The 25,492-nt window shown below is 43.4% G+C and overlaps 3 protein-coding genes across 5 annotated transcripts in view; 1 reads left to right on the top strand and 2 right to left on the bottom strand.

The window, feature by feature from the left end:
• LOC127605697 (protein FAM102B-like) overlaps positions 1-14,790 on the top strand; it is a 32,102-nt gene extending 17,312 nt beyond the window's left edge. For 2 of the 3 annotated variants that reach the window (XM_052073468.1, XM_052073470.1), the window contains exons 7-11: positions 5,351-5,452; positions 10,592-10,826; positions 11,836-11,972; positions 12,707-12,776; positions 14,578-14,790. In XM_052073468.1, the coding sequence (XP_051929428.1) occupies positions 5,351-5,452; positions 10,592-10,826; positions 11,836-11,972; positions 12,707-12,776; positions 14,578-14,620 (587 nt within the window). In that variant the 3' untranslated portion in view covers positions 14,621-14,790. The remainder of the gene's footprint in view (positions 1-5,350; positions 5,453-10,591; positions 10,827-11,835; positions 11,973-12,706; positions 12,777-14,577) is intronic. The other variant, XM_052073469.1, reaches the window with a different exon arrangement.
• LOC127605718 (uncharacterized) overlaps positions 1-25,492 on the bottom strand; it is a 64,794-nt gene that overhangs the window by 7,636 nt on the left and 31,666 nt on the right. The gene's annotated exons all lie outside the window — the stretch shown is intronic.
• Positions 17,157-23,909, bottom strand: henmt1 (HEN methyltransferase 1). The gene is made up of 9 exons (XM_052073466.1): positions 23,370-23,909; positions 23,087-23,199; positions 22,502-22,636; positions 22,184-22,366; positions 21,140-21,323; positions 20,888-21,005; positions 20,491-20,599; positions 17,504-17,661; positions 17,157-17,376 (listed from the first exon to the last, which is right to left on the bottom strand). The coding sequence occupies exons 1-9, from the start codon at positions 23,451-23,453 to the stop codon at positions 17,288-17,290; spliced, it is 1,173 nt and encodes a 390-aa protein (XP_051929426.1). The 5' UTR covers positions 23,454-23,909; the 3' UTR covers positions 17,157-17,287.

The raw sequence follows: 25,492 nt of genomic DNA on the forward strand, positions 1-25,492 counted from the left end.
CCCTTAAATAGTTGAAAGAAATACTAGGTAGAGGGATGTCTGGGCTTCCCTGCTTAAGCTGCTGTCTTCACAACCCAACCTCGAGTCAGCAGAAGAAAAAGAATGGATGGAATTGTGAACAATATCAAAAATGTTGATAAATAGAAAAAGGAACACAACAGGAAATATTCAATCAGCTCTAACACTATTTTTGTACATCATAACTTACTGATAGCTGAAATTGAAGCAAAATCAGCTAATGTCCAAGACTCCTGGAAGAAGGATATTGACAATGATAAGTTGCTGGGATGCAGAAGAGCAGTGGCTCTATTTTGAGCCCCTCCAGAGCCGTCACCTGACCGTGGTGGAGGGGTTTGTGTGTCCCAATGATACTAGGAGCTAAGTTGCCTGGGGCTTTATGCCCCTGGCAGGGTCCGCCATGGCAAACAGGTCCTAGGTGAGGGATCAGACAAAGCACGGCTCACAAAACCCCTAATGATGAACAAAATAAATGGAACCCAGTTTCCCTTGCCCGGACGTGGGTCACCGGGGCCCCCCTCTGGAGCCAGGCCTGGGGGTGGGGCTTGTTGGCGAGCGCCTGTTGGCCGGGCCTGTACCCATGTGGCCCGGCCAGGCTCAGCCCGAAGAGGCAACGTGGGTCCCCCTTCTCATGGGCTCACCACCCATGGGAGGGGTCTAAGGGGTCGGGTGCAGTAAGAGCTGGGCGGCAGCCAAAGGCAGGGACATTGGCGGTCTGATCCTTGGCTGCATAAGCTAGCTTTAGGGACATGGAATGTCACCTCTCTTGCAGGGAAGGAGCCCGTGCGAGGTAGAAAAGTTCCGACTGGATATAGTCGGACTTACCTACACACACAGCCTAAGATAAGATAAGATATCCTTTATTCGTCCCACACTGGGGAAATTTACAGCCTCCAGCAGCAAGAATGTATGTAGAAAGGAGAAAGAGAAAAAAAAACAACAAACATCTTTCAATTAAATACAATATGAACACAAATGGACAACTCGCAGTACTATTTAGAATTCTGTACCTACCTACCTACCTACCTACCTACCTGGTACCAGTTCTCTCGAAAGGGGTTGGACTCTATTCCACTCTGGAGTTGCCCACGGTGCGAGGCTCAGAGCAGGTGTGGGCATACTCATTGCCCCCCGGCTCAGTGCCTGTACATTGGGGTTCACAGCGGTAGACCAGAGGGTTGGCTCCCTCCGCCTTTGGGTGGGGGGACGGGTCTTGACTGTTGTTGTGTATACGCACCCAACAACATTTCAGCGTACCCACCCTTTTTGGAGTCCTCGGAGGGTGTGCTGGAGAGTACTCCTGCTGGGGACTCCCTTGTTCTGCTGGGGGACTTCAATGCTCAAATGGGCAACAACAGTAAGACCTGGAGGTGCGTGATTGGGAGGAATGGTCCCCCCAATCAGAACTCAAGTAGTGTTTGGAATTGGACTTCTGTGGTCATCACGGTTTATCCATAACGAACACCTTGTTCAAACATAAGGGTGTTCATATGTGGACTTGGCACCAGGACAGGCCGCAGTTCAATGATTGACTTTGTGATTATATCATCGGATTTGCGGCCGCATGTTTTGGACATTCGGGTGAAGAGAGGGGTGCAGCTGTTAACTGACCACCACCTGGTGGTGAGTAGGCTCCGATGGTGGGGGAAGATGCCGGTCCATCCTGGCAGACCCAAACGTATTGTGAGGGTTTGTTGGGAGCATCTGGTGGAATCCCCTGTCAGAAGGAGTTTCAACTCCCACCTCCGACAGAGCTTTTCCCATGTTCCGGGGGAGGCGGGGGACATTGAGTCCGAGTGCACCATGTTCCGTGCCTCTATTGTTGAGGCGGCCAATCTGAGTTGTGGCCGTAAGTTGCTTAAGTGGTATGCAGCTTCGGTGGTTGCTGAGGCAAAAACCCGGGCATGGGAGGAGTTCGGTGAAGCCATGGAAGTCGACTTCCGGACGGCTTCGAGGAGATTCTGGTCCACCATCCGACGTCTCAGGAGGGGAAAACAGTGCACCACTGACACTGTGTATAGTGGGGATTGGGCGCTGTTGACCTCAACTCGGGATGTTGTGAGCCGGTGGGCGGAGTACTTCAAAGACCTCCTCAACTCCACCAGCACGCCTTCCTTGGAGGAAGCAGAGTCTGGGGACTCTGAGGTGGGCTCTCCGATCTCTGTGGTCGAAGTCACTGATGTGGTCAAAAAGCTCCTCAGTGGCAGGTCCCCAGGGGTGGATGAGATCCGCCCAGAGTTCCTCAAGGCTCTGTATGTTGTGGGGCTCTCCTGGTTGACATGCCTCTGCAACATTGCGTGGTCAACGGGGAGAGTTCCTCTGGATTGGCAGACCGGGGTGGTGGTCCCTTTTTTTTAAAAAGGGGTACCAGAAGGTGTACAGAGGTACTACAGGGTGATCACACTCCTCAGACTCCCTGGTAAGATCTATTCAGGGGTGCTGAAGAGGAGGGTCCGTCAGCACCCCTGAGGAGGTGCAGTGTGGTTTTCGTCCCAGCCGTGGAGCAGTGGACCCGCTCTACACCCTTAGCAGGGTCCTCGAGGGTATGTGGGAATTCATCCAACCAGTCTACATGTGGTTTGTGGACTTGGAGAAGGTGTTTGACTGTGTTCCTCGGGGAGTTTTGTGGGGGGTGCTTCGTGGGTATGGGGTACCAAACCCCCTGATACTGGCAGTTCGGTCACTATACCACCGATGTCAAGAGTTTGTTTCGCATTGCCGGCAGTAAGTCGGAATCGTTTCCAGTGAGGGTAGGACTCCGCCAAGGCTGCCCTTTGTCGCCGATTCTGTTCATAACCTTTATGGACAGAATTTCTAGGCGCAGCCGAAGCATTGAGGGGTCCGTTTTGGTGGTCTCAGTATTGCATCCCTGTTTTTTGCAGATGATGTGGTGCTGTTGGCTCCTTCAAACAGGGCTCTCCAAATCTCACTGGAGCGTTTCACAGCTGAGTGTGAAGTGGCTGGGATGAAGATCACCTCCAAATCTGAAACCATGGTCCTCAGTCGGAAAAGGGTGGAGTGCCCCCTCCGGGTCGGGGAGGAGATCTTGGGGTATCTTGGGGTCTTGTTCACGAGTGAGGGCAGGAGGGAGCGAGAGATTGACAGGATGTCATGCGGACGTTGTATCGGTCTGTCGTGGTAAAGAAGGAGCTGAGCCAAAGGACGAAGCTCTCAATTTACCGGTCGATCTACGTTCCAAACCTCATCTATGGTCACGAGCTATGCGTCGTGACCGAAAGAACGAGATCCCGGATACAAGCGGCCGAAATGAGCTTTCTCCACAGGGTGTCCAGGCTCTCCCTTAGAGATAAGGTGAGAAGCTCTGTCATCCGGGAGGGGCTCAGAGTCGAGCCGCTTCTCCTCCACATCGAGAGGAGCCAGATGAGGTGGCTTGGGCATCTGATTCTGATGCCTCCTGAACGCCTCCCTGGTGAGGTGTTCCGGGCATGTTCCACCAGGAAGAGAGCCCGAGGACGACCCAGGACATGCTGGAGAGACTATGTCACCCATCTACCCTGGGAATGCCTCGGGATCCCCCAGGGAGAGCTGGAAGAAGTAGCTAGGGAGCGGGAAGTCTGGGCTTCCCTGCTAAAGCCGCTGCCCCCGCGACCCGGCCCCAGATAAGCGGTAGAAGATGGATGAATGGATGGAAGTTGCTGGGATGTAAATTGAAAGTATCTGTTTTGGTTAATTTTTCATGTGCTGGCTATTTCTCAAACTGGAAGTTATCAAACAAATGTGAATATCAGATAAAGATAACCCAACTAAAAATGAAATCCAGATTTAGATGAATTTTTATCAAAACTACCTGGCCCCTGGGTGGAAAAAGTACTCCCCCCACACCCCACACACACTTTTTCAGAAAGTTGAGTTCGTTTTCACTGACCACAGCCAAGCCTGATTACCTCCAAACCTGTTTAATCACAAATTTAAATAGAATGTGTGACAAATTTTAACTGGGCGAATGAATCCAAAAGCTGCAACAAAATGCCACGAACCAAATTCAAGAACAGATGACAAATAAGATCATTGGTATAAGTCTGTAAAGGCTTAATAAATATTTCTAAAGATTTAGGATTCCGGCGTAACATGATAACAGCCATTATCCACGGATGAAGAAAAAATCGAACATGTACGACTCATCCAAGAGTTAACAAAGGAAGCCAGAACAACATCTGCAATACAATACAAGACAATGCATCTTTTTTTATATAGCGCTTTCACAACAGCTGCAGCTATAACAAAGCGCTTTACAGAACAGTTAACATAAAATAAGAACATTTCACAGAACACAGAACCTAAAACAACAGTCATACAATCATAACAACCATTCATGCATACGCCTCGGTGTTTGAAGCAGTTATAGATGGAAGAGGAGAGAATCAAAGTCTTCAAAATGTGCATTACGTCTCACGTGTCGGCCACAAGCTAAATTTGAAAGTAAACAAGAAGCTGTTGAAGTTGAAGAAAAAAAGAGATTGGTTCACTTATCTTGTTCCATGTATATCTGCTTCAATTCCAAGTGCTGACTCTGTTACAGATACGCATCCATGCTCTCCACCAACGCGTCTCTCTCGTCATCTTCAGCTCCACCAGCCATCCATTCAGCACCTGCACCACTGCAGACTGTCCAACAGCGCCAACAACTCCGCTGAACAAAACGGGGCTGTGAAAAATGCTGTCAATTACAGGCGCATAAAACATAATTGTAAACATAATTAGTCTGCAGGGGCGGTATGGGGCTTGTTTCCTTAATCCTACATTAAGTGTTAGGCAATTTACAAAATGTTTCTACTCCATCATTCATCAGAGACCTGTGCACCCGTCCATCATCGTCAGTCTGTCATTATTTCAAGCCATACCACAATGGAATCGTCCATTCTGTCAATCCGTCATAGTTATTTTCAGTGTGTCCATCATCGTTAAATTAGAGTTCATTACTGTTATTTCAGAACTGTCGGCCAGTTCGTCATCGTTTAATTGCGCTTCCGGGATCTTGTTCTTTTGGTCATGAGCCACAGCTCATCCTACATTAAGCCACAGCCACAGCTCATGACCATATGTGAAGGTAGGAACGTACATCGACGAGTAAATCGAGAGCTTCACCTCCAATTTCCTTCTTCCAATGACAGCTTTCTGCTTCATATTTATATATGAAGGATGCACTGTCAGACACACAAAATCCAGTGTTTTTATTACATCTATGTAATGTGAATGATTGTGTATGATCCGAAAAAGCCTATCACTTTCCTATTGTTTGGGAATAAGCCCGCAAAACCGGATTAAATCATTCACATAGCAATTTTAACTTCTAATTTCTTTTGCAACACAGCAGAGAGTCGAGAAGTCAAGTGTCCTGTGGTGTCTGATGATCTTGGCGGCTCTGGCCACTCACGAACTTCCAGCTACGCCAGCCAACAGTCCAAACTCTCAGGTAAGTCAAATGTGCTTTGAAAGAAATACTGTAATAAACTCTGGCTGAATTATAACGTGATGTTTTGCACTCGAGAAATTTTGTTTTGAACTTTCCCCAGTAACTTGATCAGGCATGAGGATCAGGTTTTGATGATCCTAGGATTTCAAGATGAGAATGCAAACAAAGATTAGAGGAGGTAGAGAGTGAGAAACTGCAACTGTAAAAGCCCAGTAACTCCAGAAGTAAAATTGTCATAGGTAATAAATAACATTGGTATTTTGTTAGCGCCGTTCCACTTATCTCTACAATAATTGATCAACAAGAAACAAATGGTTGACTTGAGTGATTTGAAAACTAGTAGTCCATCCATTTGTTGTGTACAAGTATTAATACCCCAGGAAACATTTATTCTGTTTCACTTTCGGAACAGCCCTTCGAAGGAAGACGTAACTCTAAAGTGGTAAAGCAAGAAAAAAAAAGAGAGCCACCTTGAGTGCCACATTTTCTCTACTGATGGTGCAGTAATTTTAACTTATTAACTTTAAAAGGGTTCGTTTCATAGCTTCCTTTCTCAGTTGCGTCAGGTTGAAGTCACCAGTCAATCGCATGACTCATAAACGATAGCTAACCAGTAACTCTCACGTTCACACCTATTTAAGATAAGATAAGATAAGATATTTTTTATTCGTCCCACACTGGGGAAATTTACAGCCTCCAGCAGCAAGAATGTATGTAGAAAGAAGAAAGAGAAAAAAAACAACAAACATCTTTCAATTAAATGCAATATGAACACAAAATGGATAAATCGCCGTACTATTTACAATTTTCCTTCACATCATTTAATTATTATTATTATTATGATTGTTATTTTTTATTCATCAGCCTGACAGCAGTCGGTAGGAACGAGCGTCGGTATCTCTCCTTCTTGCAGTCTCCAATTTATAGTCTCCAATGAATTTACCTCACGTTTTTTAAATAAGAAAGGATGTCCGAATACCTGGGAGGGGCCCACAAAATCACTATTTCTCAACCGGATGGAATCATAAGGTCCTGAACAGCATCAAGCACCTGAATCATCACTTCCTCGTGTAAGGAAGGCGAGAGGAGTCAAGTGACGCATTCAAGTGCGCTCAGTTTGTTCGAGAACTGAAATTTGTTCATCATACGAGGCATTAAAAAAAAAAAATCAATTTTTGGTGAGAACCGAGACGTTCGAAAACCGAGGTTTGACTGTGTATGCATGTAAAACATATCCTCGTCTCACCCCTTGGGTGGTGTCCGTCCCTCATTCAGCTCGGGTCCTCTACCAGAGGCCAGTAAGCTTGAGGGTTCTGCGCAGTATCCTTGCTGTTCCCAGCACTGCACATTTCTGGACTGAGATGTCCAATGTTGTTCCTGGGATATGTTGCAACCACTCATCTAGTTTGGGGGTCACTGCCCCGAGTGCTCCTACCACCACAGGCACGACTGTCACCTTTACCTTCCAGGATCTATCCAGCTCCTCTCTGAGCCCATGGTATTTCTCGAGTTTCTCGTGTTCCTTCTTTCTGATGTTTCCATCATTTGGGACCGCTACATCCACTACAACGGGTTTCCTCTGCCCTTTATCTATGATCACGATATCTGGTTGGTTCTCCATCTTGTCAGTCTGGATCTGGAAGTCCCACAGGATCTTCGCTCTGTCATTCTCCACCACCTTTGGAGGCATTTCTCATTTTGACCTTGGGGTTTCCAGTCCATACACCGCACAGATGTTTCGGTAGACTATGCCAGCCACCTGGTTATGTCGTTCCATGTAGGCTTTTCCTGCCAGCATCTTACACCCTGCAGTTATGTGTTGGATCATCTCAGGTGCCTCTTTGCACAACCTACACCTTGGGTCTTGTCTGGTGTGGTATATCTGGGCATCGGTGGCTCTGGTGCTCAGGGCCTGCTCCTGAGCAGCCAGGATGAGTGCCTCTGTGCTGTCCTTCAGGCCAGCCCTCTCGAGCCACTGATAGGACTTCTTGAGATCGGCCACTTCAGTTATGGTCCGGTTGTACATCCCGTGTAGGGGCTTGTCCTCCCATGATGGCCCCTCTTCCAGCGCCTCATCTTCTGTTCCCCATTATCTGATACATTCTCTGAGTATGTCATCCGTTGGAGCCTTCTCCTTGATGTATGCATGGATCTTGGATGTTTCATCCTGGACAGTGGCTCTAACACTCACTAGTCCCCGGCCTCCTTCCTTTCGGCTTGCGTACAGTCTCAGGGTGCTGGATTTGGGATGGAACCCGCCATGCATGGTTAGGAGCTTTCGGGTCTTAACGTCCGTGATCTGAATCTCTTCCTTTGGCCACCTTATTATTCCTGCAGGGTATCTGATCACTGGCAGGGCATAGCTGTTTATTGCCCGGGTCTTATTCTTGCCATTGAGCTGGCTTCTTAGGACTTGCCTCACTCGCTGGAGGTATTTGGCCGTAGCCGCTTTCCTTGTTGCCAGTTCGAGGTTGCCATTGGCTTGTGGTATACCAAGGTACTTGTAGCTGTCCTCAATGTCTGCTATTGTTCCTTCAGGGAGTGAGACCCCTTCAGTGCGGACTACTTTTCCTCTCTTAGTCACCATCCAACTACATTTCTCAAGCCCGAATGACATCCCGATGTCACTGCTGTAGATCCTGGTTGTGTGGATCAGGGAGTCTATGTCCCTTTCGCTCTTAGCATACAGCTTTATGTCATCCATGTAGAGGAGGTGACTGATCGTAGCTCCATTTCTGAGGCGGTATCCATAGCCTGTCTTGGTGATTACTTGGCTTAGGGGGTTCAGTCCTATGCAGAACAGCAGTGGGGAGAGTGCATCACCTTGGTATATGCCACATTTGATGGACACTTGGGTAAGTGGCTTGCCATTCGCTTCAAGTGTGGTTTTCCACATCCTCATCAAATTCACAACGAAGGCTCTTAGGGTCATGTTCACCTTATACAACTCCTAGCATTCAGTGATCCATGTATGTGGCATCGAGTCATAGGCTTTCTTGTAATCAATCCAGGCTGTGCAGAGGTTGGTACGTCGGGACCTGCAGTCTTGTGCGACTGTTCTGTCAACCAGGAGCAGATGTTTGGCTCCTCTGGTATCTCTACCAATGCCCTTCTGTGCTTCGCTCATGTATTGATCCATGTATCCACTTATCTTAGCTGCAATGATGCCTGACATGAGCTTCCATGTTGTGGAGAGACAGGTTATTGGCCGATAGTTGGATGGGACTGCACCCTTTGAGGGATCCTTCATGATCAGGATCGTTCGCCCTTCGGTTAGCCATCCTGGGTGAGTCCCATCCCTCAGCAGCTGGTTCATTTGTGCTGCTAGGCGCTCATGGAGTGCTGTGAGTTTCTTTAGCCAGTAGGTGTGGACCATGTCCGGGCCTGGTGCTGTCCAGTTCTTCATATCTGAGACTCTTTCCTGTATGTCTGCCACTGTTATGGTAACTGGGTTCTGTTCAGGGAGGTTGCTGTGCTCCTCTCTCAGGGTCACAAGCGATTGTGCACTGCTGTTATGTGCAACCTCCTTCTCCCATATGCCTTTCCAGTACCTTTCAGTTTCCAGTCTTGGTGGGTCAGCTCTGTTGTTAGGACCCTGCCATTGAGCGTACATTTTCGCAGGTTGTGTTGCGAACAGCCTATTTATTCGTCTGGCCTCATTCTCTTCATTATGTACCGCTCTTGGCGGCTGGACAAGGCTTGGAGCCTTTGTTTGGCAGTTTTGAGTGCTTCAGGTATGGTCATCTGGATGTACCTCTCGGGTATGGGCCTTTTCATCACACCTCTCTGGGCCTCCGTCAATTGACTCACATCTTTCCGAGCCGCCTTCATCTTAGCTTCCAACCGTCTTTTCCATGGCGGGTAACGTATCTCATGGCTTCCATGGTTGCTCTTATAGCCAAGCATCTCAAGGATCACTGATGCTGAAGCATATATCAGCTCATTGGTTCCCGTGATCGTTATGGTAGGGATCGCCCTCAGTGCTGCATTCACACTTTCCATGAGACTTTCAGGTGGTACTTCACATAGCCATTGTAATCGGTTTCTAGGTTGCCCAGCTTCCAGTCTCACCATGATCTTAGCTTTCAGGTCAGTTGCTGCCTCGCTCAGCATTTCATTCAGCAGCTCAAAACCTGGGGGGACCGAGCCTTCTCTGTCCCCGGCCCCCACCCTCTGGAACGCTCTACCACAACACATCCGCAACTGTGCTGACCTCCAATCCTTCAAATCATCCCTAAAAACTCACCTGTTCCGCTATGCTTTTAATACCTTTTAATCTCTTTAGCCATTTTTCTTTTGTTCATCTAAATGTGCTTTTGTAAATTATGTATGCTTGTTTTAAGTGCACATTTTTATCCTGTGTTTTTAAGCTCTTGTAAAGTGTCTTTGAGTGTGATGAAAAGCGCTTTCAAATAAAATGTATTATTATTATTATTCATTGGGGCTGGCCTCCCAATCTCATATATATATATACACACACACACGCACACACACACACACACACACACACACACACGCACACATACACTCCAGAGGTGATTGCTCTAAGACTGCAAGAGATGCTGGTTTTGTCCCGCCCACCAGACGTTCAGCGTCTCTGGGAGTCTATGGACAGTGGGTGTGTATTGACTGGCCCGGACGCTGAGCTTTTCTGCATGATGATTGGATGATCTGTCTGTATCACATTGTAACACATTGGATTGTCATGATTAGTCGGTCAGGACTTGTGTTGAGAGCACACACTTACTCGACACCTTCCGGCGTGTTGGGCACATACAAAACACATGGAAAAACACAAATGTATGACAGGGTCACAGATAATTTACTTGAAAAGGAACGGAGAGTAGAATTCACGCATAAATAAACAGACACATTTTATGATGTCGGCCAAAACTGAGCTTCGCCTTCTTGACAGACCAGCAGCTGCCACTGATACACAGACACACACACACACACACACACAATTTTATTATTCTAAGCGTATTTGGTGGTTCGGTTTTGCATAGTAACAGATGGTGAGTTCATTTGGAACTCTCCCGGAAGTAACCAAATATGTTTCCTTTCTCATGAAGAGCTATGATGTCAAAGCGGAGGAGATTGTTCTTCCGCCATCACTACATCGTTCCCATTCCATTTCAGGCTACAGTACAGGCCATTCCCGCTCATCTAGCATGTCGGACTTCAGTCATCGTAGGAACCATTCAGTGGGAAGCGCCTCAACTGGTATCGGCAGCATCCCAGAACCATGTGAGGAACGAGACAGAGAGTCCAGAACTTGTCCTGCTCTGCCCGAACATCCACTTTCCGCCACCAACTCTACCGACTCTGTGGACTCATCAGTCCAAAGAGCCTCATCCTGTGAGCGTCTTAACAGGTGAGCCCCCAGGAATACACATGATGTGAGCGATTGCAGCGCACAAGCAGTTTCACAAGCACCTCACAAAGAGAGTTCTTGAGTAAATCATACTTGCATATAATTAGTTTATTCAATAGAGTTACTCAAGCAACAATTCCTAGCAACTGTTCATTAAACAGTTTCATTGAATTTTACTGTCTTCATTTCAATGTTATACTAGTAGCTAAGAAAATGGAAAATAGCCTTTCATTTGTAGAGCGAACACTCTCGCATCTTTGACATGGTCACAAGGGTAGAGGATTGAACACACAACCTTTGTGTTGAGAGACTCAAGCATCTGTGTCATGCCTCCTCTGCTGTGTTTGTATATAACTGTCATCAAGTGGGATCCTCACACCCCCAAAAAGGCCCTAACAACCACGTTTGTTCTATCTATAGTATACCACGTGTGAGTGGGATTTATTTTACAAACTGACGACTCACTTAAATGTTGAAAATAAGATATCCTTTATTTGTTCCCACACTGGGGACATTTGCAATGGCTGCTCTCTTGATGATGTAATGTTTATTGGTTAATCAAACGTGATGTTTTTGTGGTCTTCTGATTTTGGAGGTCAAGTTGGATTCCTCCCGATTACGTGCAATATACAAACATACATTCGGGGCGGCATGACTCAGGTCGTAAAGTGGTGATGCCCCAACCCGAAGGCTGGTTGGGCACACCGGCCTTAAAATAGCCTCATATGTCATAATCATGCAGTAGCACACCGACAACCTCTGCTGCCCAAATGTACTTTGTACTAAACTGAAGACAGCCTATTATCAGGAAGTGATTTACTTTCTTGAGAAGATGACATGCAGTCTCAGCAACACTGTTTCATGCCAAAAATAGCTTTGACTGCCAAACAGATGAAATAAGTCACAATGACAGCTTTGTGAAATGTTTTATTGGAAGAATAAAAATAACCATTTCTGTGGAAGCAACCTTCAAAGGGCAGAAAATGAGTTCCACATATCCTGTGCTCAGGCATCCAGTCAAGCAGGACTCGATGGAGTCTCAGCTAAAGAGAATGGACGATACTCGAGTGGATGCTGATGACGTGGTGGAAAAAATCCTCCAAAGCCAAGACTTCACACCCAACCTTTTAGACTCTAGTGCAGAAGGTAACACACGCACATACGCAGACACAATATTACACTCTTTTTCAGTTTTTTGTGTGTTACACTCTCCCAGTATGTATGAACAGATATTTGCATCAATACGTAACAACCACAAACACTTGGAAAATAATACATGGCATTCTTTTGAGTGATTTAAAATTCAGTTATTTGTTAATAATTTGCAGCATTGAATAGTTTGAATTTTCTCATTTGATGCCATCCATTGTTGTGCAATTAATGGTTCCGGAATGCTGTTGAACAGTTGTGACTGCATGACTACCCAATTAGCCCGAAGGTATACATTTCTCTGTGATTGAATTTAGGGCTCTACAATTCATCAAATTCAAATCAAAATCACAATGTAGTACAATTCAATTTTTAAATGGTGACGGCTGCAATTTGGAAAAGAAAAAAAACTGCTTGATTTTGGTTTTCTTACAATTTTGGTTGTCGACAACATCGCGACAAGTCGACTAATCTTGGCAGCCGTATTGGGGAACTAGTGCTTTAAAAGCATTTTCAATAGAAACTTTTGCGAAATCTTGTTCTTGTACTGTACGTTCTTTCAATAATTTCACTGAGCTACTTTGTATTTCTATACTTTGTTTTTAAATGCCTTCAACTCTGTTTTTTGTAAGTGCTTTAAAAATGTGTATTTTCACTGATATGAACATTGCATTACTTTGTGTCTAAAATGTACGATACAAATAAAGCTGCCGTGGCTTGCCTGTTTTCAGAAGAGGGCTTACGTCTGTTTGTGGGGCCTGGAGGAAGTACAGCTCTTGGAAGCCATCATCTTCCTACCAGGTCAGACATGAACTATTCTTTGGTTGCTCATTAAAGTTTCATGAATTCAAATTTATTCTCTATTTGTGCAAAATAATTACAGCTGAATTTCTGAAGATCTCGAAACTGTAACTATCATAAAACCTGAAGTTACTCCCCTCCATCTGTTTTAGTGTTTGGATTCGGGGTTGCAACACACCTGATTCAAATGAAGAGGGTCAATGTCAGGCTTCCGCAGAGCTTACTGATGATTTGATCATTTGAATCAGGTGTATTGTAACAGGGAGATTTGGAAAACATGCAGGACAGCGGTCCTCCAGGACCTGAGTTTGACACCTCTGGGTTAGCCTAACCTTGTATGCTCCACTCGTTCTGTTCCGGGTCATGATAAGCTATCCTATCTGTCCATCCATCCATTTTGCAATCCACTTTATCCTCACGGGGGGCCTATCCTAGCTGTCTTCGGGCAGTAGGCGGGGGACACCGCCTACTGTGCAACATGATGACCTATGTCGTGAAGACTTTTGCTATCGAGCCATTTTTCTCATATCGTGTCTGTCGTCATTTGGCACACAAGTGGTCACCGACAGCAAACAGACAAAGCAAGATTTGATGGGCAAACATTTTCATTTAGCATTCTTATGCCACACAGGTTCCACCAGGTAGCAGATTGAATAACATCAGAGCATTGCCAAATATAAAAAGAGCCTAGCTAACCCACTAGACAGGTGCCATTTTGCAGACCAGTCTGCATGATGCACGCTATGCGCCAAAAACACGCACCGCATTACCGTCCGCGTTTTTTTTTTTTTTTACACCCCAAATAATCTGAATTGCATCAGGAAAAATACTGTACATGGAGTGTGGCGCGTTCCAGTCCTTTGAACAGCTTTGTCTACTCCGGGGGTCGGCAACCTGCGGCTCTAGAGCCGCTCTAGAGGGTGCATGGAGCTTTTTCAAAAATGTTTGAAAATGGAAAAAGCAGGGAGCGGGAAATATATTTTTGTTTTAATATGGTTTCTGTAAGAAGACAAACATGATACAAACATTCTTAACATTTTCCAATGCTGTAAAAATATGTAGAGTAATTATATTAAATTTCAACATTTCTGTCAACGAAGATTTGAGTCATAGCCTGCGACACATGTTTCTATTAGCAGAACGGGATGCCAGGCAGGTGGCTGTGCTAAAAAGTAAGTGTACAATTCACTGAGTGTAATGGCAAAGAATGGGAATCTGAAGGCCTCAGAGAAGCATTTTAAAACGGTCCACGTGAGCTACGATAGTTAACACGCCGCAAAAGTGTGTGCCGTGCCTCAAACAAAAAAAACACGACAAGGAATAAAAAAGAAAGCAACAGCAACTACCAATTGACTATTTCTCGCCATCTTCCTCCCGTGTCTGCCGCATCAAAATACCCTGATGGTGTTCACCCGCAGGTGCGACGCGAGAAACTCTTCCCACCAATTGACACCAGGGAAATTGCTCACAGGAACAAGCAAACAGACTTCTGCAATGGTTATTTATCTCAATTAAAAGTTAAAAAAAGAGTAAGCCAAGCTTGAGGGGGATCAACTTCAATCACAGTTAATTTATAAGTTTGAATTAAAATGTGAGGATTTGGGGCACGCACGATCATAACTGTCTTCTAAATAAGCAGCTTTTTATGCGTTACTGCACATAAAAACAACCAAAAAAACAGGGCTGTCATGGCGTATGTTGGGAGGGGTGTATGGGCAAAGCATGCTTGTAAAGAACAAGATTCTACTTGATCTTATCTAATATGTTTTATTTTGTGATTGTGACTCTTGTCACATTCCAGGGTTGGTGCTGGAGCATACGAGCAAGTGGTGATGAAGCGTTGAAATGGATTATGCCCTCCACTGGAAAAAGAGAAAAATGGAAGCATGGTTGTGACCATTTCTTGTCTTCTTTCTGCTACAAGTCACATCCGCAGTCTCGGATTGGATGCGCGATGAATGGCCGATGTCACAATGGCGCCTCTGTGTGTTTCTCACCGACAATTGAACACTTGCTTTTCGGACACCACTTTAATATGAAGTTGTGTCCAGTTGTGTCATGTTGATGGGACTGAAAAAGTTATTTTTTTTTGTCTCTTTTATCGTTTTATTGTTATCGTTATTATTATTTTTAAGGGCTGCTTGTGTTGACACCATCCACCCATTTCCCAAAAGTGATCATCTAATTTTGGAAGCACACTCCATGGAACAATGTGAACTGGGAGGGTGGGGGGGGGGTTAAAAAACAATCTTTAGATTGGAGAATAGGTTGCAGTCGAAAGATAATATTTTCAATCCATTCCTTTTAATTATGTCGTAATTTTAAATGTTGTTTTACTTCATTTTAATGTTCTGTTGAATAGATTTGAATTGAAGCTGCTGAGAGGTGTTTGTTGTAAAGACTGAAAGAGGACAGAATAATATTTTACGTCAGGTGCCTGACTTGAACTTTGAATTGTATTTACAATAATAATAATAATAACCCGGGATCTAGTACTAATTTGCCCTGTCCGCATCAAACTGCACATCTCTGGCCACAACAACAGAAACCTCGAAGCAACATGCAACCTGGCTGAAAAGATTATTTTTGGTCATTTCAAGGTACATCGTAGAGCACATTCCAACATCACTCTGGAGGAGGCAGGCAAATGTGAGCCGTTGAGCGCGTCAATTGCTTAATGAAGCACTTTTGATGGGTTTACTTCAAAACGTCAACAAAAAGTGTTACTTTTGACTTTTTTTTTTTACGGAACTTAACCGCCATGTTGCCAATTTGTGTTCTCAACATAGTATATGTCTAATATTTTTTTGTCTCAAGGGTTAAAGCAATAGTCAAGTGTCAGTGATCATTTGTAAAGCGCACTAGTTTCAAATATGAATGGGTGTTGTTTTACTTTTGCAGCTCTCAACTGCAGGGCGATAAGAAATTATCATTAGGACATAGGCTAACATCTGAGATACTGACTTTCATGGCCCAGGCATTATATAAATTGACAGCAGTGGATTGAACAGAATACCCTGAACCACATCAACAATATGTTTAACACACAAGTAGTACACAACGTATTATTGGAGGAATATAGGGTGTTGTGGTGTCTATGAAATTATTTAAATTGAATTGAAAAGGCCCAAACTTGACCAATGGAGGAATTTTTGGATTTAAAGAACCCCCCCCCCCTCCTCCCCCCACACACAAAAGATGGCAGCCAGTAATCTGAAATACCAAAAATGTACATGCCTGCCAAGTTTGTATGTATCCTAAGCTTTGACACCAAATAAATCTTTACCTCTTACACATTTGGGGAAAAGTAATTCATTGAATCAAATACTTTGTTGTTTTGTCTGTAGTCACAATGAACTAAACACTCAAAAGTGTTTCTAAAACGGTAACCAAGGGTGAGCTTTTCTATTAGGAATTTTATAGTATTGTGTCTTAAAGCAAAGGCGCCTTCATATGAACAACATAAAAGGTGTCAATGTCATGAATTGTTGATAGGTGCAGAAAAATACAGTATGCTGGTGTTGGCAGTCATTAAGGTTGTGGGAAACTGAGAATCAAAATTCACATAAAGTATCAAAAATGTGCTGTTGGCTGCAGTTAATTACTCCTCTACCTTCAACTCGCTCCTATTCCTCGTGATGTCATCAAGCCTATGCATTGTACAAATACCAATTCTGTTAGTGGAAAAAAAGGACTTCCCATTGAAGTCACATCCAAGTGTGGTGTTTACAGTATGTACAGTACAGTTATGTGCAGCTATTGAGCATTCGTGATTTGCACAAAAGTCCTATTGTCATATTTATTTGCAAATTATTTTTCCGATTTGATTTTGTGTACCTTCTTATTCCAAATATGACCCCACTGAAGGATCAGTCCAAAGGAGTCGTCACAAAATCGAGTATATTTGAATCATATTTTCCTATCGTATTTTCAACATGATATCAATGTCATGTTGCAAATGCCAAGATATCACAGTTCGGTGTATTCACCATAAACATTGTGCCATTTTTGCTATGTTGTATTATTGTATTACGAAATTGTGTTCTCGACTCCCGAAACGATGTGGAATATAGTTTAAGTGCTGCCAAATATCTGTTTAGTCAGTTTCTCAAGTACTTTTTATTTTTAACCTGTATGCCACGGTTATGTCACATGGGTAACTAACATGTTGTGACAAACATGGTTGCTTCCTCTCTTCTGTGAAGCTATTGTCTATATCAAAGTGCTACCTATATTTTTATGTAAAGTGATGTACTGTGCCGTTTACACTACAGTGGTTACCGTTTCCCTTCAGATCATTTTTGCTTCCTTAAACTGTGCTGGATTGACATGTACCATACACTGTTGAATAAAATCAAATCAAGTTACTCAAACACGTGCTCAAGTTATTTTTTCTTTTTTATTGTTGCACTTCCTTTTCAACACACGGTCTCCCTTATCTGAAATGGAATCGGTTAATGACCTGACATGTCATGAAACCAAAGTTTTACTCTCCAACTGAGTGGACACTATCAATCCGTCTCCCAGTGTTCCTCTTCCACGTGGCTGCTCTCTGCATAGCCGCTATCCATCAGATCATTTGGAACTTCATCTCTGAGGTCTAGAAACACAGCAAGATCAACTCATGTACCATTGCCTTTCACTTACTAATGAAAAAAAAATGTATGACCATCTTCAGGGTGAAAGGTGAATTGCAATTTAAAGCTGCAGACAGAGGGCAAGGGTACCTTGTTCCAGAATGCAGAAAATTAAAGCAGAACGTGGCCGATTCATTTTAATTTGGGGATCATCCATAATTAGTTGACTCAGATTTCCCAGACTTCCACTGAGCTCCTGTAACTTGGGGCAGTAATTCCACAGCAAGTGCAGGGGAACAGACACATGCCTGAGGCAGCGAGAACATACAGCAATGCTTAATTTGATAGAGACAAAACAAACAGTTCAACAAAAGGGGTGGGGGTAAAAATATAAATACACACACACAGTCTTAGTTTTGCTCTTCAATATGTACTAATAAGGTGCAAAATATTAATTTTGATGGAAAAACAATGTCCATACACAGAGAGAGAATACAATGATGTGCAAATCATGTTCAGCCTATATTTAATTGAATACACTACAAAGACAAGATACTTCAAACTGATAAACGTTATTGTTTTTAGTAAATCATTATTAACTTTGAATTTTATCGCCGCACCACATTCCAAAGAAGGGGGCACAGGTGGTAAAAAAAGAGAGAAAGTTGAGAAATGCTCATCAAACACTTGTTTGGTACATCCCACAGGTCAACGGGCTAATTGGGAACAAGTAGGTGCCATGCTCGGCTATAAAAGCAGCGTCCCTGATTTGGTTAGTCATTCACAGGCAGAGTTGAGCTGAGGTTCGTCTCTTTGTGAGCAACTGCGTAAGGAAACAGTTGAACAGTTTCGGGACGATGTTCCTCAACAAACTACTGCAAGGAATTTAGAGATTTCATCATCCAAAATATCGTCAAAAGGAGAATCTGAAGAAATCATTGCATGCAAGCAGCAAGGCCGAAAAGCAACATTGAATGCCCGTGACCTTCAATCCCTCAGGCCGATATTACACAAAAAAACCCACATCATTGTGTAAAGGATATCATCACATGGGTTTAAGGACACTTCAGAAAGACAATGTCAGTAAATGCAGTTCGGCAACTTAAAGTCTACTATGCAAAGCAAAAGTCATTTATCAGGACCTAGCAGAGTGTTGAGGAAGGCAAAGTTCAAAAGCCAGCATCTGTGATGTTATGGAGCTGTGTTAGTGTCCATGACACAGGTTTTGGAGAAACATATGCTGCCATTCAAGGAACGTCTTTTTCATGGACGCCAAACCACATTCTGCATGTGTTAAAACAGCATGGCTTTGTCGTAAAAGAATGCGAGGACTAGACTGGCCTGCCTGCAGTCCACACCTGTCTGCCATTGAAAATGTGTGTCGCACTATGAAGCATAAAATATGAGAACGGAGACCCTGGACTGTTGAGCAGATGAAACTGTACATCAAGCAAGAACAGGAACGAATTACACGTGCAAAGCTTCAACAATTAGTGTCCTCAGCTCACAAACGTTGATTGAATGTTATTAAAAGAAGATATGATGTAACACAGTGATAAACATGGCCTTGTTGCAGTTTTTTGTAACGCATTACAGACACAAAATTCTGGGTGAGTGATTATTTGCTAAAAACAAGAGTTTATCAGTTTGAACATGTACCATATTGGCCCGAATATAAAACGACCCCCTCTTTTTCAAGACTCAAGTTTAAAAAAAAGACTTTTTGAACACCAAATTAATTTTTATACAGAAAATAATTACAGTACATCTGAGACCAATGATTATAACAGAGAGAAAAAGCATGTTATTTTGCCTCATTCAAATAGAAAGTGCAATCACATTCATAAATGAATGGTTTCTGGTTTTTGAAATGTCAATTACATCATAAGTTCACTTATGATGTAATGTATAGTTGTCACTATATTTTCTGTTTCTTTTCCTTCTTACCGCTATTTTTTATTTTTCTTCTTCGTGCTACCGCTATTTTTATTTTTATTCTTCGTGGCAGTGGTTCACTTTGGGCTGGGAGTCAAGTTCAGTATTCGCTTCAATGATATCTGGCGCCATCTAGTGTCATGAATGGGTATAATGTCTAGACCCCAAATAATATAATACAACCCCCACTTTTTCATTCTTATTTCAATGCAAAAAACACCGTCTTATATTCGGGCCAATACGGTAATACGTTGTCTTTGTAGTCCATTCATCCATTAACTGAACGACTTATCCTCACAAGGGTCGCGGGCGGTGCTGGAGCCTATCCCAGCGGTCTTCGGGCAGTAGGTGGGGCACACCCTGAACTGGGTTACAGGCAACAGCCAATCGCAGGGCACAAATGCACCAACAAACGCTCACCATCACACCTTGAGACAACAGAGCAGGAGCGTCAAACTCATTTTTGTCGCAAGCAACATTGTTCTGACATGGTCAGTTTCCCTTGGATGGCCATCATGACTGTGAAATCCTATAAATGTTTAATCACCTCCTTGTATTATTAAATATACAGTACAGTACACGATTGATGGATTACTAGTTTTGAAATCAAAAGCCAAGGATAGTAGTTTGTTGAACTGTTGTTCAAGTTACTGTGATAGCGTAAGGAGAAAATGCAACACCTCAACATTATTGTTGATTACATTTGACAATTTAAAAGTTCACTACACATTTTAGCGAGGCTCATGAAAGTTGACCTGCTTTATTTACTTTTGTGAGCCACAGACTAAAATGATGTGGCGGGCCAGATCTGGCCCCCGGGTCTTGAGTTTGACACCAGTGAGAGCGCGTTCAATTAACCTGCCATGCATGTTTTTGGAATGTGGGAGGAGACGGGAGTACCTGGAGAAAACTCACACAGGGGAGAATATGCAAGCACACAATTGGAACCCTGCACCTCTGCAACGTGAGGCAACATGTGATATCCAGTTGCCAACCGTGCCGCCCTGTCTTTGTAGTGCATTCCACTAAATATACATGATTTGCAAATAATCGTATTCAGTTTTTATGTTTAACAAAATATCCCAACTTCATTGGAATCAGGTTTGTGTGTATTAGACTGTGCATGATCTCTTTCTGTCTCTCCCTGCCCCTCCCCTCCCCTACAAGTAAGTACAACCCTGCTTTATAATTTGGATACACACCTATGCAATGTGTGACACTGCAGCTCTTGACTATTTGTCCAGCAGATCTCTCCATACACTCCTGCTTCTCGCTTGTCCTCCTCCACTGGACGTTCCTCTTCCTGCTTCCCTTGGGTTTGATTCATTTTCACATTAAATAAAAAAGATACTGAGAAGTTGTTCAAGTCTATGAAAAATTCAATAAAACCTGATAGCAAAATTGCCATTAGCCACCTAGCCTGCATCAAAGAAGAAATACATATTGTCGTTCTGCCTGCCGGCAAGCTTTTAGTCTTGTGAACAATGGTCTGAGGGTCACATTAAAAAAAAAAAACTCCAAAGCAATGCGTGAAGATCATGGTTGGGACTTGAACCCGCCTGTCCTCAACCTGGCACAGTTTCAAACAGTGACACTTACCCGTCAGGCTTTCCAGCCAATCATTTTTCATCTTTTCGGCCCAATACAGCAACTCACTAACCAGGGTCTTCCGCAGGATATTGTGGTCACGTAGGCTGGGATAAGTTACACTATAAAGCTAATCGGGAAACATATTTTCAAAGAGTTGCACAGCTCATTCATATTGTGTTTTACAACTCGAAACAGTCAACAGAAATGTATGACTAAACTGTCCACAGCCATGCTGCTGCCTTGTACTGCAAGTCTACTTACCAGAGTGTACGGGAAATGATCTTCTGCATTGTCAGCTAACATGTGGCCGTCTCTGTTCACGGGCAGCCTGTGAAACACACCAATCTGGGTGCAAAAGCCGATACTCTCCTCGTGGCCTTGGGGAGCTTGTCCCACACCGGTGAACTCGGCATTATAGCCAAACTCCAAACACACATTCCGGGACCTGGAAACAAACTCTGATCTCAGCTTTTATCGCCCATTGAATCTCGCGATAAAATTAGTATTTTTCTTCAAAGAGTACTCTCAGACATCTCAATTAGTAGCAGGGCATGTCACCCACATCAAGTAAACACCTTACCCGAGTATACACATCCCGGTTTCCGATTAGGGAAAAAAAAAAGATGGCTGAAATGAACTCATTTCATAAATGCCACAGTACACAGAATGACGTCAAATATTAACTGTTGAGTCTATTTGAGCTACAGTACTCACTCAGCTGCCAACCCAAAATAGCCTCAGAGCACATTCTCTCAAATTAACTACAGGTTAGCGCATTGCCCAACATTTCTAAGGTTTGGTGTTTTAAATCCTGGCACCGGCATTTTCGTGTGGAGTTTGGAGTTCTCCACGTGCTTGCGTGGGTTTTCTCCGGGCACTTGAGCTTCTACCCACAATACAAAGGCATACATCCTAGGTTTAGTGAAGACTCTAAAGTGTCAGGTCCAGCCAATAGAAATGTATTCTCCCAAATATCTGAATCAGCCGGAAAAAAAAATTCATTAGGACCCTACTAAATTGTCCATTATCCATTATTAATTGTCCATCTTATATGCGCCGTGTGATTGACTGGCAACCAGTGCAGAGTTTATCCCAATTTTCACAGCAGGCATCTGCTGCAGCTCACCCGTGACATGAATTGAGGAGAATGGTATCAAAAATGGATGGATGAAATGAATTTGGAAGAAAACATATTTCCTTCTCTTACATTCTAAACACCCTAAAACGAAAATCACTTGATTAGCAGGACATGGATGTATTTTTATAATGGGAAAAAAAAACCCAACAACAACAACAACAACATACCAGGATTGGAACTCCACTCTGGTCCACTCAAACTTGTGGTCACAGTGCCTGAAACCAGACATTCCTGGAAAAAGCCTGTTGAACTCTGAATTTGGGGTTGTGATGATCACCGTTTGTGGAGCCATGTATCCAAAGACCACCTCAGAAAATTGGTACAAATCGTCAAGAGGGAGATGCTCAATGCTGACGACACCCAGGGAAGGGAGGGGATTAAAAAAAAGTGGAAAAAAGCAGTTACATGATGTAAACAAACAAGACACACAAATTGGTAGATCTCAATGACCAAATTTTATATTAAAAAAATTAAAAAGAAGTTACAGCTCAATACTGGTCACCAAGTCAAATCCTCTGAAGCGAGCATCTTTTTGTGTGACAGATCCCTGGAACAGCTGCACACACAGTTGATGAAGAGGTGGCTGCAGATAATCAGTCAATATAGGAGCCAGTCCATGCCTGTGGGAGGCCATTGTTGGCATCAGAAAAACGGATTCAAATTTGAATGCAAGTGTTTATACTGACAGAATAGAACTTGAGACACTGTATATGCCAATATAAAACGTTCTTCAAAAGTTGAATCATCTTAAATCCAGCTGTGAAGACTAGGTCATTGGTCAGTGGCTAAGCATTGTCCATGAGAGGATACATTTTCCTGGAATGAGAGGAAGCCGGAGAACATGCAAACTCTACACAGGGCAGACTGACTTTGAGATTTGAACCCGGAACCTCTCGCCTGGGAGCCAAATGGGCTAACCAAACACATAGTGTTTATTGTTATAGTATGCAGTGATCAGGCTTGTTTTATTATTTGATCGTATCTATTGAAATACATAGAAAGGACAAACTTGCTAAACCTCCATGGAAATCGGTTGAGAAATACTGTGTTTATGTCGTACGCACACTTACTTCTTTTTGCTCAGCTTGGCGCCATTAATGTCAACGCCGACCAACAATTCAACGTGACGGTGAAACCGCAGTTTTTGTAGGAGGCTGCACTCTGCGCAACCCAAATCCACCACCTACACAAAAGGTAAAATGTCGAAAAGGATTCTGTAATGTCGATAAGCTGCGGGTTGTTATCGTAGAAATTCGACGATAGGGACGAAACCATGCTCCCCCAGAAGTTCACCTTACTAGAGTTGATTGCTAGCAGGTGCTTGATCAGCTGGCCAAAAGGATGAAATCATACCTTTTTGGGGTTATTCTTCCTGACAAAGTCAACGACAAAGTCATGTCTCTGGCTATGAAGCGACGGTTTGAAAATGGGATTCATTTTGTCCCCCGCCGTTTAGTAGTTTACTTCCAGCTGTATTGATCGAGTTAGAAATTGTGATTGGCACTCCTAACGCTAGATGGAGATGTTGAGTTTTAGATCAACTGTTTTTTGTTGTTGTTTGTTTTGGTCTTCAAACAAGCAAAATAATTTCAAAATCGAATATTTGACAGCTATGTGTGATCAGTAAATTTTGATTTTCGTGTCACCTTCTATGAACATGTATCACCTAAGAGGACGCTTGAGTGGGAGAAAATCCACCCAACGATCCATTTTCGTCAGCCAATCGCAAAAGGTGCATCCAACATAGACCAGTGATTGGCAAAAATCAATCTCACAGTCTGCATTAACAAGACTTCTGTCATAATTGTTGTACCCATTAAAAACACTTTTTTCATGTATTCATTCACTTTTATTTTTCATTCCGTGACCCTAATAACAATTGATTTATTGTACATATTACAAATAGTTGTAAATTGTGCATGCTTAAACCAAATACATGGTTTAATCAACAACAGAATGAATTGCTTTATTATTAAAATATGATATTCTACATGTAGATGCTAATCGTGCAGTGGTACACTCACCTGACTTGTGTGCGGGCAGCGAGGCAGTCGTTCCAGTATGCATGTGCATGAATGGTTGTTTGTCTCCACATGTGCCCTCCGACTGACTGACGACTAGTTCAGGGTGTAGTCTACCTTCTGCCTGAAGTCGAAGCGCCCCCTCGCCCGAAAATGGATGTATGGATATTTGACATCAACTCACATTTTGATATTTTTTTTTGCAACTTTCAAAATGGATTGCAAACACCCCGGCCCCTAAAAAAATCATAATATTTGTTAAAACTGTGAGCATAAACAGGGGTTCACATAAAAAAAAAGTAAAAAACGAACAACACTCTGGGGTGGTTACCATTTGAGCATCTGAGTTTCTCATTTGGTGCTCTTTTTTTGCGTGACTCCCGACCTCATCGATGAACTTCAACACTTAAAGCACATGTGGGGCAAAGTAGGGCCAGCACCACATGCGCTCCATCTACAATTTCTGACCAGCCCTCTCAGCTTTTATGAAATCGAAATAAAATGTAAAGCATGTTTTAGCTACGAAGTATTCCCCGAAGAAAAACACCAGAGTTATCAACTTTAATAATACCGATATCAATTAAGTACATGCACGGTAGCCGGGTGGATGGTCTTTTTTGTTCCTCGGAATTAAGCTAACCGAAACTTGTCTTATGAAAAGCATGCTGGACACTGCGGCTCCTAGCTCATTGTTTAACATGAATTACATGTGAAATAACTGTCTTTATTGTAGTGCTTTTTGAAACTACATGTTCATTTTTATTAAGTTTAACATACAATCGTATTCCGAGGCGGTGACCAAATGAGCTTGGAATGTAGACAGAATTTTGCCACAAAAACGTAAGGAATAAAAGTATGTTTTCACATTTTCCCCACATAACAGAAAATCATGAATAGATAGATGAATAGAGTTTTTCTGCTCATAATAGATTACAGATTCTAAAAAAAAAGAAAGCCTGGGATGGTCAGACCATGGCTTGCGAACAAGCTGCATGCTACACCATGATCACACTTCTCTATCTACAACCATTTGTAGGCCTCCTTGGTGGCCTTGCTGATGTTTATGGTTTACTTTCCTGCCCACCTCTGATACCAAGGAAGCAGAGAACTCGGTGCAGGGACTGCGTTGGGAATACCTTTCAGCCACTTCAATTGGCTTGCGTCGGGCTTCCAATTAATTTTCCCTACTGGACTTGACAAACTTTGAGTACACCTGTTCCTACTCGTGGTCCTTCTCAATCCAGTCAAAACTAACACTTTTGACTGAGGCCGAACAAGTCGTGCAGATGTGGCAATGTGCTCCGGAAACGTTAGCTGTCTCCCAAGGTTCACACGCAGCTGCCAGTCGCGAGCCAAGACAAGCAAAGCCACTGGAGTCCTCTGCCGTGTTTCAATACTGCTCTGATAAAGCTCATGAAAAACACAAAAAATTGTACATGTTTTCATGTTTTAACC

This window comes from Hippocampus zosterae, chromosome 8, assembly GCF_025434085.1.
Source record: "Hippocampus zosterae strain Florida chromosome 8, ASM2543408v3, whole genome shotgun sequence".
Classification (NCBI taxonomy): domain Eukaryota; kingdom Metazoa; phylum Chordata; class Actinopteri; order Syngnathiformes; family Syngnathidae; genus Hippocampus; species Hippocampus zosterae.

Coding starts and splice junctions, on each gene's coding strand:
- henmt1 (XM_052073466.1), bottom strand. CDS start 23,453: ATGAATCCCATTTTCAAACCGTCGCTTCATAGCCAGAGACATGACTTT. Junction 22,637..23,086: donor GCCAAGCTGAGCAAAAAGAA/GTAAGTGTGCGT, acceptor GGCCTCCCACAG/GCATGGACTGGCTCCTATAT. Junction 20,600..20,887: donor TTGGCTGGAAAGCCTGACGG/GTAAGTGTCACT, acceptor ATCAAACCCAAG/GGAAGCAGGAAGAGGAACGT.